The following is a 17,721-nucleotide window of genomic DNA, read 5'->3' on the forward strand; positions in this document are numbered from 1 at the left end:
AGATTTAACGCAAAAAGAAGTAGCAGCCTTGTGCATTCCTTAGGGTCAAGGCACTTCCCAAATATGACAGAACCATATTCTGTCCCAATTGTGTATGTTACAGCCACACAACTTGGAAATGTTATGCCTTGAAACATTTAATTGATCGGTATTACAAATCCATTAGACATAAATATCCGGCTCAACTATAAAGATATGAAGCACGCTTCTATCTTCAACCTGACACCACCAGGAAGGCCAGTTGTTCATAACAAGTTTCATGAAGAAACCAAGTAGCAACCAAATACTTAATTAATAAGTGGGTCTTATGAGCATGGAGAGCACGATCATCAAATTTACTTCGCTTGATCCATTTTGGGGACCAAAATTTGTCTCCCATTTACAAACATACCTAGTTTCTACGTCCCATTTTGATGTTGTAATATAAAAAGTTATCATCAATTTCAATTGAATATCACAATAATGTGCCATCACATTTGATATTCCATTAATTAACTTGTATGAAATCTATATATCTGCAAAGAATGTCATTATATTCTTCATGCTATATATAGACCTATACGGGAGTAAATCCAAATGCAAAGAGGAATTTTGCCTAGTGGATAGTTGCACCACAAACTCTATATATAGGGAAGCAAAATATTCCTAAACTCTTACATAGAGACAAGAAAATATTTTGTTAATCGCTTGACATAATGTCATGATAGTGGGCTTTGGTCGTGCTACTATCATACTCTCTATTGGTACTCAAATAATAATCATGAATCCATTCTTGTATTCTGATTCCATAATGTACCCAATTAAAATTATAGAGATATCCGTTAATGTGGTTTTCATATGGAAACCCCAAGATGACAACTAAGAGGAGTATTTTTCTCTTAACAACGGATATGGCAATACTTAAACAAGACATCCTCAGTTGGATTTGACTACACATACATAACATATATCCAATGTTGCGTACAAATAATTCTCTCTCTTGATGTCAATAAGACTTGGCACATTTGCCTTGGTTATTCAACTATAGAGATAACTTGAGAATTATTGTCAGTTCTATTGGTCATAGCATCAATATAAGCCACTACATTTCTTGAAAAAATTCAAAAACATACATGTGACTCTATTTACCATTTTATGGATCATAAAGATACTATGTAATGCACATTTATGCATCCATAATATAGTCTCAGGTGTGTCTCTTAGTCATGAGAACCATCACTATACTAAACTCATTGCTCGAAATCTTCAATTTAGAGCAAATTATCCTGGACGCGGGATCAAATCCATTTTATATGGAACAGTTTGGTTTTTGGGTACTATATATCAAGTACCTTATGTCCATACCAATAATGGTTTTATCGAGTCTTTTATTGAGAATCAAATTGCATGACATATTAAAATAGAATTGTAATTTACCAGAACTAAGTTGTTTTCATGCGGCCTTACACACCGCATCGTTAATTCGAATTCATCAAGCTGCACTTATACAACTCCCTCCGTTGCAGTATGTACGTGAAACTTTGGCCATAGCCAAACATTTCCCATCTGCGCATCGAGTATGTTTTCACATACCTATATCACCACCCCAACATACCAATGGGCATTATGGATCCCAAGAGGTAACTCTGCATGGGATTTATAAATTACCTGTATGTTGATCACATTTGAGGATAATTCCAGGCATTAGGGGGAGATTTATACCACATCAAGAATGCCAGGAATCAAAAGAGCAATCCTCACATCAACGTACCAAAAAATTCTAAACCTAATCGTTTGGAATATCTTATATTTGCATCATATTGCAAAGAATCTGCCAGAAATATTTACTGATAATAAGGGTGTCACAAAATCCTCTTATCCTACTTATAATACGCCCGAAAGAATGGAGATACCAATTAAAACCATTCAACTCCCACTTCCAAAAAAGAGGGGGAGAAGTACGCCCGCTCCTAAGGATAATGCTCCAAGTAAGCGTCCGAGGATACTGAGGACAATATCCTCCAAATCAGTAAATCTAAGCCAACCTCAAGTTGGTAGACACCCAAAATGGATGAGCATCCAAAACCTGGATCAAAATCCACCCGGATCAACGGTGCACCCAAACTCTGATCCTGGGACATTGGAACACCCTGACTCCATATGGGATGACTCGGAGTCCAAAAGGGTTAACATTTTCACATGCTATATTGATTTCAAGAACTGAATCAATTATTTAAAGACTACAAATTGTTGCGGCATATACTCCTCAAAGATTGTCTTTTTACCTTACTGGATCTAGACCAAAAGTCCTAGGCAGAGTGTCTTCACACTCAAATTTGGTCAAACTAAAAGGTGGCAATTAAGGAGATTGCTCTTGTTCAATGATGAGAAGTATTACCACAATAATATCTTCCCTCACAGAGTTTCTTTTCAGAAGCAAGGTGGTGAACAATGAGAGCTTGTAGCATATGGTTTCACGCAGAGACCCAGCATAGTATACCCCATGGTATCTGTGAAAATAAAGTTTTCCAAATTCAATAATTGGTGGATCAAATGAATTTGATAGATTCGGACGTATAAGTCCCAATGGACTTCATATTCTGAATCCAAATACAAATCACAACATACATTGTGTATAATTAAGCATGATTGCGTATATTGGTTATTTTGATATCATCATGATATAGAAATAATTATGCAATCATTTGAGATACAATTTCCATCATGTGGATTCGAGATGGAGGATTTGGGTAAGACCAAATATTGCCTAGTCTTACAACTTGAGCACCGTCCTTCAGGGATTTTAGTGCATCAATCAGCCTATATCCAGAAAATATTGAAGAAATTCAATATAGACAAATCATATCATAACAAAATCTCGATGGTTGTTCGTTCTTTAGAAATAGAGAGAGATCCATTTAGACCACGAGATATTGGAGAAAAGATATTGGGACCAAGGTTCCATATCTTAGTGTCATTGGAGCACTTATGTATCTTGCAAATTGCACCAGGCCTGATATTGCATTTGTAGTGAACATACTAGTTAAACATAGTGCCAATCCAACTCATTGTCATTGGACGTGAGCGAAGCATATCCTCAGATATCTTAGTGGCACAAAGGATCTTGGTTTATTCTTTAAGAGAAATCATGATCCCAATATGATTGGATACACGGATGCTGGTTACTTATCTGGTCCCCATCCCAAACTGGATTTGTATTCTTACATGGAGGTACAGCTATTTCATGAAGTCTTCTAAACAGACTCCGACGACGACCCTCTACTAATCATTCTGAAATTATTGCTCTATACGAGGCATCACGAGAATGTGTATGGCTTCGCAGAATGATTAACCACATATAATAGTCATGTGGTATTAGTTCAATTGAATCACCGACAATTATCTATGAAGATAATTCCACTTGTGTTACATAGATGCAAACAGGTTACATAAAGAGCAATATCACTAAGCATATTGTTCCTAAACTATTTTATCCCCATAAATTACAAAAAAGCGGGGAAATAAACATCTTGCAAATCAAGTCATGTGATAATCTCGCTGACCTATTTACTAAGTCCTTACCAACTTCTATATTTCAAAAATTGGTACATGGAATTGGCATGTGGCGACTTTGAGATTTGCCAGAATCAGGGGGAGGCATCTCCTATATGTTGACCTATACCAGCATCATATTATACTCTTTTCTTTCACAAGTTTTACTTACAAGGTTTCTTGTCAAAGTTTTTAATGAGGTAATATTAACATAAGCATGTGTCATATTTTCTATTTTCTCCACCGGGGTTTTTGTGGGAAATATCAAAGACACATATTGCCCTCACAACTCATTCATGGTTTTTCCCTGAGAAGGTTTTTTCATGTGAGTTATCCAAGAGGGCAATACCAATAATATGTCGTCATATTTTCTCCTAATTTTCCACTGGGTTTTTACAGGAGTTTTAGCGACATATCACTTTATATTGCTCCTCATATTTTTCCTGAAAAGGTTTTTGGAGGAGTTATCTTTATGTCGTATCTCCAATATTTTTCCCCATTGGGGTTTTTAATGGGATACCAATGACATAGTGGTTTACTTAAATCACAAATAAATATGCTATTTTCTCCTTATTTTCCAATAAGGTTTAAAGGAGTTTTTATGGCATATCATATATTCCTCAGATTTTTCCCATAGGGTTTTTTGAGGAATTTTAGCTTACAGCTACATTGATCTCAAGGAAGATTCGATCAAGGGGGAGTGTTACAAAACGGTGTCTCTCAACAGACACCCCTTCGGTGATCTTATCAACGACGCCATGAACAGACACCTATTCACGAAGTGATCTCATCCATCAATTACAAGATTAGTGGATAGGATTAGACAGTAGTTTTACTCCAAAGGGCATGTCCTTTGGAGAACAGTCGTGTCCCTTCGTGACACCCCTTCACTTGTATAAATATATTTCAGAGATCAATGAAAGAGATGGTTCTCTCAAATCTTCATTTACATTCACACTTTAACACTCATGGATTGGTATTCCAGTTTTCTTTCTCTGCTTATGGACGTGCTGAAATCAGAGTGAAATAGGTAACCTGACGCTGAGTGAGCTGCAATGGTGTCCTATTCTCAAGATCTCCCATGTAGAATGCTGCCAATGAAGTTTTGGTAGCAGAATTCATGGCTGGCTGGGAGTTTTGGTTGCAGAATTCATCGGCTGCGGTCATGTAGAATGCTGCCAATGGAAGTTTTGGTTGCAGAATTCATTGCTGGCTGCGGCCGTCGTTGAGGCCTGCTCGTTTTTTCAACGCGTAAATGAAATTATTCTAATTCATTCATAGATTGCTTCTAGAGGAAAAATAGTGCTACAGTTCTGTGGAGATTGAAGTCAGTCTTCAGACTGTTTGCTAGCACCAACAGTTCCATATGTGCCGACTGTTACTAGTACTGCCTGTTTATATATAAAAAAAAAAATTGTCTACGCGCACCTTGTCCAACAAGAAAGCTATGGATGACATGATATCACGTGGTGCAGAAAAACGAATTTCACATAATAATCTAAAAACTTTTATTTATTTGCTTGGTAAAGGATTTAGACCTTAGGCCATTTCTTAACAATGAAACGTGGCCAGTGAGCACATGTGACTGACTGACATAGCAACCAGAGGAAACAAAGAGGCGACCGGCGACCGGCAAGTCCAGCAAGCAGCAGAGCATGGACGCGGGCGAGGTGCGGCACTGGAACGCGGACGTCAACGGCGTCTCGATCCACGTCGCTGAGCGGGGCCCCGAGGATGGGCCGGCGGTGCTCCTCCTCCACGGCTTCCCGGAGCTCTGGCTCTCGTGGCGCCACCAGATGGCCGCGCTCGCAGCCCGCGGGTTCCGCGCCCTGGCCCCCGACCTCCGCGGCTACGGCGACTCCTCCGCGCCGTCCGACCCCGCCGCCTACTCCATCTTCCCACATCGTCGGCGACGTCATCGCGCTCCTTGACCACCTCCAACTCACAAAGGTGCCGCTTTTTTTCCCTGCCGTGCTCTTGTTTCTCACCTCACCATCGTGAGTGACTGAACCTCTTGAGCTGTGCGCGCCGCCATCTGCCATGGATGGATGCAGGGTGTTCGTGGTGGGTCACGACTGGGGCGCGCAGGTGGCGTGGCACCCTTGCCTGTTCCGGCCGGACCGGGTGCGCGCCGCCGTCGTTCTGGGGGTACCGTACTTCGCTCGTCACGCTCTCCCGATCACGGAGGCCTTCGCGGCGTTTGGCGATGGCTTTTACATAAATCAGTTCCAGGTGCTGATCCGATCTTCTCTTGCCCGGCTCAACATTGCTATTTACTTTGCCTAATTTTGTACTAGCATTAGCAATTTTTGCATCCATCAATAAATTGGAGTAATCTTTTTGTCGTTGCTGGATTGCGCAGAACCGAATTCCTCTAATACATTAGTTCATAGAAAATACATACAATTTGAATCGAATCACATCTTTCTTTAATCTTTTCACCTCTTCTTTGAGCTCTATGTTTTCTATAAATTTTTGCTCAATCGAAGATTGGCTTGCTTGAGAAGCACACTCATTAGCACAAGAAATATTCAATTGAGATTGTGTACAAGTGAGTGTGTGAGTAGGAGGTTGAGATAATTTTACCGTTGTAATCACAACCTCATGAGCCACCTCAAGCATGATGCTTGATTCTACTAATTCTTCATGAGAGCACTTGAGATGAACATAGTTTGCTTGTAGCACATTATATTTGCTTGAGAGTTTATCTAATTTTGCCTTGAGCTCAAAGTTTTCCTTCTCTAGTTGTGAAACACTAGAAGAGGAGTTAGTAACTAAAGCATGCTCAATTGATAATTTTTCATACCTCTCATTTATGCCCTTTAGCTCTTGCAATTTGGAGATGAGAAACTTTTCTTGATTTTGAAGAGATTGCTCTTGTTTCTCATTCTCTTCCTCTAGCTCATCATTCTTCTCAACTAGCTTCATGAGAATGAGCTTGTCTTTGTTGCTTAGATGATCAAGAGTGTAGCTATCTTCAATTTCAATATCACTCTCTTCTTGATCATCTACTCGTGCTATCTCCTTGGCTTGATCTTTCTTGCTAGCCTTCTTCTTGCTTTTCTTGGCCATGAGACACAAGTGATGAGTATCATGAGATACTGAGGTTGACTCATCACTTGGCCGCCACCGGGCTTGAGCCTCATCATCATAGACTGCCTGCTGTCCGGCTGCCTCAGCCATACCGAACGTGTCTGGTAGGGATACCGGGCACGTCCGGCATGCGCTTGTAGACAGCGCAGTCACCTCGGCTTGCACCTCTTGCTCCGGCTCGGCGCTCTTGAGATCTTGTGAGGCTTCTTCGCTGCATGAAGACATAATGGACATATTTTCCATTGAATCGACCTCAAGTGCATCATCACATTTGGATTTTCCATATAACTCAATGAGTTTGTTCCAAATGAGATGAGCACTCTCCGGAGGTGGTTGTCCATTGAATATTGCCTCATCTTGAACCTCTGCACTCAATGTACTCAAAATGATATTAATAGCTTGAGCATTGAGTTGCACGCATATCTCTTCCTCTTTTGATAAATTCTTATAGTTGCTCCAATCAACTATAGGAAGAGGTATGCTTGCAAACACAATATGCTCAACAAGAGGACTAATATCTCTAAAAGCATTGAGTACATGAATTGACCAAGGTAGAAAGTTTGAACCATCATTTTGGAGAAGCATTGGCTCCAACTCGATAGGCGTCGACATCCTTTTCTCACGGCGGTGAAGCTTTGGGTGAGAACCTCGCTCTGATACCAATTGAAAGGACCTAGGATGTCGCCTAGAGGGGGGGTGAATAGGCGTTTCTGAAAAATCAACACCTTTAAAAGCGGAAACGATTAGTAATAGGAGTTTCCAAAATGGAAACTCCAAACCAGAGTAATACAACCCCTCACAAGTTAGCCACAAAGTGTATAAAAGATACTAGATAAACTTAGGGAGCCAAACAGCGGCAACCAAAGAGTTGAATCAAAATGCACTAGTCTGTTAATGTCGGAAGTCCCGACGTTTGGGTCAGAACTTCCGACGTGTCAGAAGTCCCGACGATTGGGTCAGAACTTCCGACGTGTCAGAAGTCCCAACAGTTTGAGTCAGAACTTCCAACGCAAACTGTCAGCACTTCCGACCCCTGCGGGAAATGAACTACAAGTGCTAAAATGAACTTTGCGATGCCGATAACTTACAAACCCACTTCCTAGTGGTAAGGTAAGGTGTTGGGTCACTCTCTTGACGTCGATAAGCCACCAATCCGTAGATCGAGTCCCAAACCCTAAGAAATAGCTAGAGAGAGGGAGACAACCAAATACAAGTAATTTCGAGCAAATCACAACAACAACAAGCACGCGGGAGACAAGAATTTATCCCGAGGTTCGGTAGCCCCACAAAGGAGTTCCTACGTCCTCGTTGTTGAGGTGACCACTTAGGTCGGAGTCTCTTCCACCTCCTTGCCTCACTCAAGGATACCACAAAGGTCACTTGAGTTTCTTCACTAGAAAACAAGGGTAATACAAACTTCCCAAGGCTCTTCCACAAGATGGAAGCTCTTGGGCGACGCCTAGCCGGCTAGGGGAAAATCCCCAAGAGTAACAAATGCAAATCAAACCGGCTTGACGAAGAAATCAAGTGCTCAAGCTTGCTCCAAGTGTTTTTCTCACTCAATCCACTCTCCAATCACTCAAACCCTTTGGGAATCGAAGTTGGAAGTAAGGGAGTGAAGAGAGGGGAGCCTAGAATGCTTGGGGGCTGTTTGGCCGAGTGTTTGTCGCAATGAAAATGAGTGGACAACGGTTAGAAGTGAGGAGAGGGGTATTTATACCCCAAGTGAAAATCGAACCGTTCAGATCTACGTCGGAAGTTCCGACGCAGATCCCGGGACTTCCGACGTATGAAGAAAACACTGTTCACAACAGGTCAGAAGTCCGTGTGTGCAAGTCAGTGTCGGAACTTCTGACAAACGTCGGGACTTCCGACGGTCATCACTTCCGACGTACGTCGGGACTTCCGACGGGCACAGTTAAACAAACAGCCAACACCGCTGAGGCCGGAACTCCTGGCTTGGGTCAGGTCAGTGTCGGAACTCCCGGCGAACGTCGGGACTTCCGACGGTCGGAACTCCCGGCGAACGTCGGGACTTCCGACGTGCACAGACAGCGAGCAGTCAAAAGAACCATCGCTGCTGGGACTGCTGGCTTGGGTCGGGACTTCTGACTGTCGGGACTTCCGACACACGTCGGGACTTCCGACTGTCGGGAGTTCCGACACACGTTGGGACTTCCGACGTCCACAGTCACCGCCCAGGCTGTGACTGAGAGTCAGCACTTCGGACAAGAGTCATGACTTCCGACTGTCGGGAGTTCCGGCTTACGTCGGGACTTCCGACACCGACAGTCACAGAAAATTATTCTATGTGCTCGTGAAGTGCTAGAGTGTCTCATTATTGATTTAGTTATTATGCTTGAGCACTCTATCTTCCTCAGACCACCTAAACTTGCATCCCTCTTAATAGTACGGCATTCCTATTAACTCAAATTTAAAAGTATAAGGAAATTAAACCTTTTGAGTTGATCTCTTTGAACCGAAGCCGTGTTTTCCAATCTTCATCAAGTGAGGGTGCCAATCATGTTGATATTGATCTTTTCACTTGAGCATAGCCATCTTGAGCACGTGACTTGATTCCATTCATCAAATATGAATAACTCCAAATGCATCAAGTCACTTCCAACGCTTTGTCTAATATAGGTTTGATCCTCCACATCAATATGACTATCGCAGCTTGATTAGTACCTCAACTAAATGCAAGTACTTCCTTCTTCACCCTAGCTAGGTTCTTCGGCCGCCAAGCCGTCGCTTGCCCTTCACCCTTGCTTAGTACCTCGAAGCCTTTCCTTGCTATCTTCACCATCTCAAGCCATCAAGTCACATCTTGTGTTGAATCATCCATTCATGTATTGTCATCTTTTTCATTTCAATTTAGCAAGCTTCACTTAAGAGACCATTCCATATGCAATCCCTCATGTCTCATTAATTAATCCTAACGAGCTTGCTTTCACATAGTACATGGAATCCCACAATAGATAAGCCTTTGTATGAGTTTCATTTGTATTGTTGTCTTGTGCTTGAACTAGATTGTTTATACAACAACACATCATTTTGGCTTTTCATTAAGTATCTGTGAGATAACCTATTACCTGTTCACACTTAGTAAACGGGTTAGACCTTTAATCATGTTGTCATTCAATCATCCAAAACCCACTAAAGGGCTAGATGCACTTTCAGATGTTCTATGGATTCATGGCAATATTTGATGCTCCTCATAAGAGAGCATCACCACTTATGATCAATTTAAATACGGAGTTTTATTTAAATAAAGCACCATAAACATCCAGGTCACACGTATGTGTATCTCAATGGGTGCAAATGGAAGCACTATATGGCTAGCTTTCAATGAGTGATACGAACAACACAAGGCAGTCATTCTACCCAATGCCAACCATGATTGGCCACAACTTTATCTCTAGGATCTTAAGTCCACTTGAGAATATAATTATGTTGTTCCAAAATATCCCCCAACATTATGTTTTCGCGAAAGCACACTACTTACCAAATGTATTCTAGATTAATTCCTATATTACTTCAGGTCTAAGTGTATGATAAACTCTTATTGAGGAATCATCATTAGCATTATAGTGATGCTCTATCATCTAAAGTACATTGAATTTTCAGAATCATACAAGTTCGATGCCATGTAATAATGCCATCCAAAGAACTTTAATGGTAAGATTTAACGCAAAAAGAAGTAGCAGCCTTGTGCATTCCTTAGGGTCAAGGCACTTCCCAAATATGACAGAACCATATTCTGTCCCAATTGTGTATGTTACAGCCACACAACTTGGAAATGTTATGCCTTGAAACATTTAATTGATCGGTATTACAAATCCATTAGACATAAATATCCGGCTCAACTATAAAGATATGAAGCACGCTTCTATCTTCAACCTGACACCACCAGGAAGGCCAGTTGTTCATAACAAGTTTCATGAAGAAACCAAGTAGCAACCAAATACTTAATTAATAAGTGGGTCTTATGAGCATGGAGAGCACGATCATCAAATTTACTTCGCTTGATCCATTTTGGGGACCAAAATTTGTCTCCCATTTACAAACATACCTAGTTTCTACGTCCCATTTTGATGTTGTAATATAAAAAGTTATCATCAATTTCAATTGAATATCACAATAATGTGCCATCACATTTGATATTCCATTAATTAACTTGTATGAAATCTATATATCTGCAAAGAATGTCATTATATTCTTCATGCTATATATAGACCTATACGGGAGTAAATCCAAATGCAAAGAGGAATTTTGCCTAGTGGATAGTTGCACCACAAACTCTATATATAGGGAAGCAAAATATTCCTAAACTCTTACATAGAGACAAGAAAATATTTTGTTAATCGCTTGACATAATGTCATGATAGTGGGCTTTGGTCGTGCTACTATCATACTCTCTATTGGTACTCAAATAATAATCATGAATCCATTCTTGTATTCTGATTCCATAATGTACCCAATTAAAATTATAGAGATATCCGTTAATGTGGTTTTCATATGGAAACCCCAAGATGACAACTAAGAGGAGTATTTTTCTCTTAACAACGGATATGGCAATACTTAAACAAGACATCCTCAGTTGGATTTGACTACACATACATAACATATATCCAATGTTGCGTACAAATAATTCTCTCTCTTGATGTCAATAAGACTTGGCACATTTGCCTTGGTTATTCAACTATAGAGATAACTTGAGAATTATTGTCAGTTCTATTGGTCATAGCATCAATATAAGCCACTACATTTCTTGAAAAAATTCAAAAACATACATGTGACTCTATTTACCATTTTATGGATCATAAAGATACTATGTAATGCACATTTATGCATCCATAATATAGTCTCAGGTGTGTCTCTTAGTCATGAGAACCATCACTATACTAAACTCATTGCTCGAAATCTTCAATTTAGAGCAAATTATCCTGGACGCGGGATCAAATCCATTTTATATGGAACAGTTTGGTTTTTGGGTACTATATATCAAGTACCTTATGTCCATACCAATAATGGTTTTATCGAGTCTTTTATTGAGAATCAAATTGCATGACATATTAAAATAGAATTGTAATTTACCAGAACTAAGTTGTTTTCATGCGGCCTTACACACCGCATCGTTAATTCGAATTCATCAAGCTGCACTTATACAACTCCCTCCGTTGCAGTATGTACGTGAAACTTTGGCCATAGCCAAACATTTCCCATCTGCGCATCGAGTATGTTTTCACATACCTATATCACCACCCCAACATACCAATGGGCATTATGGATCCCAAGAGGTAACTCTGCATGGGATTTATAAATTACCTGTATGTTGATCACATTTGAGGATAATTCCAGGCATTAGGGGGAGATTTATACCACATCAAGAATGCCAGGAATCAAAAGAGCAATCCTCACATCAACGTACCAAAAAATTCTAAACCTAATCGTTTGGAATATCTTATATTTGCATCATATTGCAAAGAATCTGCCAGAAATATTTACTGATAATAAGGGTGTCACAAAATCCTCTTATCCTACTTATAATACGCCCGAAAGAATGGAGATACCAATTAAAACCATTCAACTCCCACTTCCAAAAAAGAGGGGGAGAAGTACGCCCGCTCCTAAGGATAATGCTCCAAGTAAGCGTCCGAGGATACTGAGGACAATATCCTCCAAATCAGTAAATCTAAGCCAACCTCAAGTTGGTAGACACCCAAAATGGATGAGCATCCAAAACCTGGATCAAAATCCACCCGGATCAACGGTGCACCCAAACTCTGATCCTGGGACATTGGAACACCCTGACTCCATATGGGATGACTCGGAGTCCAAAAGGGTTAACATTTTCACATGCTATATTGATTTCAAGAACTGAATCAATTATTTAAAGACTACAAATTGTTGCGGCATATACTCCTCAAAGATTGTCTTTTTACCTTACTGGATCTAGACCAAAAGTCCTAGGCAGAGTGTCTTCACACTCAAATTTGGTCAAACTAAAAGGTGGCAATTAAGGAGATTGCTCTTGTTCAATGATGAGAAGTATTACCACAATAATATCTTCCCTCACAGAGTTTCTTTTCAGAAGCAAGGTGGTGAACAATGAGAGCTTGTAGCATATGGTTTCACGCAGAGACCCAGCATAGTATACCCCATGGTATCTGTGAAAATAAAGTTTTCCAAATTCAATAATTGGTGGATCAAATGAATTTGATAGATTCGGACGTATAAGTCCCAATGGACTTCATATTCTGAATCCAAATACAAATCACAACATACATTGTGTATAATTAAGCATGATTGCGTATATTGGTTATTTTGATATCATCATGATATAGAAATAATTATGCAATCATTTGAGATACAATTTCCATCATGTGGATTCGAGATGGAGGATTTGGGTAAGACCAAATATTGCCTAGTCTTACAACTTGAGCACCGTCCTTCAGGGATTTTAGTGCATCAATCAGCCTATATCCAGAAAATATTGAAGAAATTCAATATAGACAAATCATATCATAACAAAATCTCGATGGTTGTTCGTTCTTTAGAAATAGAGAGAGATCCATTTAGACCACGAGATATTGGAGAAAAGATATTGGGACCAAGGTTCCATATCTTAGTGTCATTGGAGCACTTATGTATCTTGCAAATTGCACCAGGCCTGATATTGCATTTGTAGTGAACATACTAGTTAAACATAGTGCCAATCCAACTCATTGTCATTGGACGTGAGCGAAGCATATCCTCAGATATCTTAGTGGCACAAAGGATCTTGGTTTATTCTTTAAGAGAAATCATGATCCCAATATGATTGGATACACGGATGCTGGTTACTTATCTGGTCCCCATCCCAAACTGGATTTGTATTCTTACATGGAGGTACAGCTATTTCATGAAGTCTTCTAAACAGACTCCGACGACGACCTCTACTAATCATTCTGAAATTATTGCTCTATACGAGGCATCACGAGAATGTGTATGGCTTCGCAGAATGATTAACCACATATAATAGTCATGTGGTATTAGTTCAATTGAATCACCGACAATTATCTATGAAGATAATTCCACTTGTGTTACATAGATGCAAACAGGTTACATAAAGAGCAATATCACTAAGCATATTGTTCCTAAACTATTTTATCCCCATAAATTACAAAAAAGCGGGGAAATAAACATCTTGCAAATCAAGTCATGTGATAATCTCGCTGACCTATTTACTAAGTCCTTACCAACTTCTATATTTCAAAAATTGGTACATGGAATTGGCATGTGGCGACTTTGAGATTTGCCAGAATCAGGGGGAGGCATCTCCTATATGTTGACCTATACCAGCATCATATTATACTCTTTTCTTTCACAAGTTTTACTTACAAGGTTTCTTGTCAAAGTTTTTAATGAGGTAATATTAACATAAGCATGTGTCATATTTTCTATTTTCTCCACCGGGGTTTTTGTGGGAAATATCAAAGACACATATTGCCCTCACAACTCATTCATGGTTTTTCCCTGAGAAGGTTTTTTCATGTGAGTTATCCAAGAGGCAATACCAATAATATGTCGTCATATTTTCTCCTAATTTTTCCACTGGGTTTTTACAGGAGTTTTAGCGACATATCACTTTATATTGCTCCTCATATTTTTCCTGAAAAGGTTTTTGGAGGAGTTATCTTTATGTCGTATCTCCAATATTTTTCCCCATTGGGGTTTTTAATGGGATACCAATGACATAGTGGTTTACTTAAATCACAAATAAATATGCTATTTTCTCCTTATTTTCCAATAAGGTTTAAAGGAGTTTTTATGGCATATCATATATTCCTCAGATTTTTCCCATAGGGTTTTTTGAGGAATTTTAGCTTACAGCTACATTGATCTCAAGGAAGATTCGATCAAGGGGGAGTGTTACAAAACGGTGTCTCTCAACAGACACCCCTTCGGTGATCTTATCAACGACGCCATGAACAGACACCTATTCACGAAGTGATCTCATCCATCAATTACAAGATTAGTGGATAGGATTAGACAGTTAGTTTTACTCCAAAGGGCATGTCCTTTGGAGAACAGTCGTGTCCCTTCGTGACACCCCTTCACTTGTATAAATATATTTCAGAGATCAATGAAAGAGATGGTTCTCTCAAATCTTCATTTACATTCACACTTTAACACTCATGGATTTGGTATTCCAGTTTTCTTTCTCTGCTTATGGACGTGCTGAAATCAGAGTGAAATAGGTAACCTGACGCTGAGTGAGCTGCAATGGTGTCCTATTCTCAAGATCTCCCATGTAGAATGCTGCCAATGAAGTTTTGGTAGCAGAATTCATGGCTGGCTGGGAGTTTTGGTTGCAGAATTCATCGGCTGCGGTCATGTAGAATGCTGCCAATGGAAGTTTTGGTTGCAGAATTCATTGCTGGCTGCGGCCGTCGTTGAGGCCTGCTCGTTTTTTCAACGCGTAAATGAAATTATTCTAATTCATTCATAGATTGCTTCTAGAGGAAAAATAGTGCTACAGTTCTGTGGAGATTGAAGTCAGTCTTCAGACTGTTTGCTAGCACCAACAGTTCCATATGTGCCGACTGTTACTAGTACTGCCTGTTTATATATAAAAAAAAAAATTGTCTACGCGCACCTTGTCCAACAAGAAAGCTATGGATGACATGATATCACGTGGTGCAGAAAAACGAATTTCACATAATAATCTAAAAACTTTTATTTATTTGCTTGGTAAAGGATTTAGACCTTAGGCCATTTCTTAACAATGAAACGTGGCCAGTGAGCACATGTGACTGACTGACATAGCAACCAGAGGAAACAAAGAGGCGACCGGCGACCGGCAAGTCCAGCAAGCAGCAGAGCATGGACGCGGGCGAGGTGCGGCACTGGAACGCGGACGTCAACGGCGTCTCGATCCACGTCGCTGAGCGGGGCCCCGAGGATGGGCCGGCGGTGCTCCTCCTCCACGGCTTCCCGGAGCTCTGGCTCTCGTGGCGCCACCAGATGGCCGCGCTCGCAGCCCGCGGGTTCCGCGCCCTGGCCCCCGACCTCCGCGGCTACGGCGACTCCTCCGCGCCGTCCGACCCCGCCGCCTACTCCATCTTCCACATCGTCGGCGACGTCATCGCGCTCCTTGACCACCTCCAACTCACAAAGGTGCCGCTTTTTTTTCCCTGCCGTGCTCTTGTTTCTCACCTCACCATCGTGAGTGACTGAACCTCTTGAGCTGTGCGCGCCGCCATCTGCCATGGATGGATGCAGGTGTTCGTGGTGGGTCACGACTGGGGCGCGCAGGTGGCGTGGCACCTCTGCCTGTTCCGGCCGGACCGGGTGCGCGCCGCCGTCGTTCTGGGGGTACCGTACTTCGCTCGTCACGCTCTCCCGATCACGGAGGCCTTCGCGGCGTTTGGCGATGGCTTTTACATAAATCAGTTCCAGGTGCTGATCCGATCTTCTCTTGCCCGGCTCAACCATGCTATTTACTTTGCCTAATTTTGTACTAGCATTAGCAATTTTTGCATCCATCAATAAATTGGAGTAATCTTTTTGTCGTTGCTGGATTGCGCAGAACCGAATTCCTCTAATACATTAGTTCATAGAAAATACATACAATTTGAAGCAGCTGAAGATTTGAGTAGCAGTTTACCCCATGCCAGTTGAACAGTAACTGTAGAGATTTGTAAGATTGATTTTTAGCAAAGTGCGGTGATTTGATTGATCATATGATTATATTTGATGTGTGATGCCTTCAAACTTCTTTTGCAGAATATTTTAACAAACCCTCGTAAGATCACGTGCGCATGTGTGTTTGCTTAGATATGATTGTGCTATGTATCAGACCTGCATATGGTTGAGAGCTTTTCTCTAAGCTCAGCCATTGGGGGCATTGCAAAATTTCAGTTAGCATTTTCAGTTTGAATCTTTGTTTTACCTTATATTCTCAAAATTGAAGCAGCAGCTCACCTTCTTATTTAGGAAATAAAATAGGTCCAGGTATTTCAATAGTAAGTTTTTCAAACACCAAGTTGGTCTGCAGTCTGCACCAGTAGCTTCAAACCTTTCAACTACAGTCTGGCTTCTGGTGCTCTGTTTGAAAATTCAAGATTCATATTTGCAGGAGCCTGGAAGAGCTGAAAGCGCATTTGCTCGTTATGATGTTGCGACTGTCCTAAAAAAGTTCTATTCCATTCAAATAGATGATCTCAGTGCTCCTCCTGGAGTAGAGATCATAGACTTTCTCGAGGCATCTCCATCACCACTTCCTTGGATCAGTGAGGAAGATCTGGGCCAGTATGCTGAAAAGTTTCAGAAGTCTGGGTTCACTGGACCCCTCAACTACTACCGCATGGCGGAGACGTAATTTCCTTACCTTGTTTCCTATTTTTGTCTTATTAATTATTGCCTTATTACACTATATGTGATTAAGGTGTGGTAACTGCAGGAATTGGAGACTTCTTGCACCCTGGAACGAAGCCAAGATTACAGTGCCTGTGAAGTTCATAGCTGGTGATAAGGACACCGGTGTCCAGTCCTTTGGGATTGAGAAGTACATCAAGAGCGGGACATTCAAGTCCATTGTTCCAGATCTTGAAGTCACTATCATTGAAGGTCACCATTTTCTCCAGCAAGAGCAGGCCGAGATGGTGAATTCGGAGATAATTTCCTACCTCGTCAAGTTTACTAGCCAGGAGCCATCATCTTGATGTTTTGTTGCTCAGTTGAGCCTGACACAAAAAAAAAGGTGTACGATGGGCCTCCATTTCTTTCTGAACTGAAAAAGTCTTGAAGAGCCGAATAAATGTGAGCTAGTCAGCTAGCCATTTGCTGGCTTGCTTGTATGAATATGAATAAAAAGAACATGTGACAAAAACACTTGGTGCTGAAAGCTTGCGTGGTTGTGTTGCTTCTGGTAGCCATTGCAGGCTTGTAGGCAGAAGGTGTAATCAACGCGTGCACGTATGGGTATGGAACATGTGATCCAAGACGCGCCAGGGGATATTTAACTTTTTATCATTATACTGGACGGCACGGCGCCACCTGAGATAGCATTCTTAGGAATGACGATACGGATTTAACAGCACGGAGAGAAAT

At 41.0% G+C, this 17,721-nt stretch overlaps 1 protein-coding gene and 1 pseudogene across 1 annotated transcript; both read left to right on the forward strand.

Annotated features, from left to right (window-relative positions):
• The first annotated feature begins 5,077 nt into the window (after positions 1-5,077).
• Positions 5,078-5,817, forward strand: LOC136504033 (uncharacterized; annotated as a pseudogene).
• Positions 5,818-15,424: 9,607 nt separating this feature from the next.
• LOC136504784 (uncharacterized) lies at positions 15,425-17,518 on the forward strand. Its single transcript, XM_066499786.1, has 4 exons — positions 15,425-15,786; positions 15,892-16,068; positions 16,748-16,986; positions 17,072-17,518. The coding sequence occupies exons 1-4, from the start codon at positions 15,493-15,495 to the stop codon at positions 17,331-17,333; spliced, it is 972 nt and encodes a 323-aa protein (XP_066355883.1). The 5' UTR covers positions 15,425-15,492; the 3' UTR covers positions 17,334-17,518.
• The last annotated feature ends 203 nt before the right edge of the window (positions 17,519-17,721 follow it).

This window comes from Miscanthus floridulus, chromosome 14, assembly GCF_019320115.1.
Source record: "Miscanthus floridulus cultivar M001 chromosome 14, ASM1932011v1, whole genome shotgun sequence".
Taxonomy (NCBI): Eukaryota; Viridiplantae; Streptophyta; class Magnoliopsida; order Poales; family Poaceae; genus Miscanthus; species Miscanthus floridulus.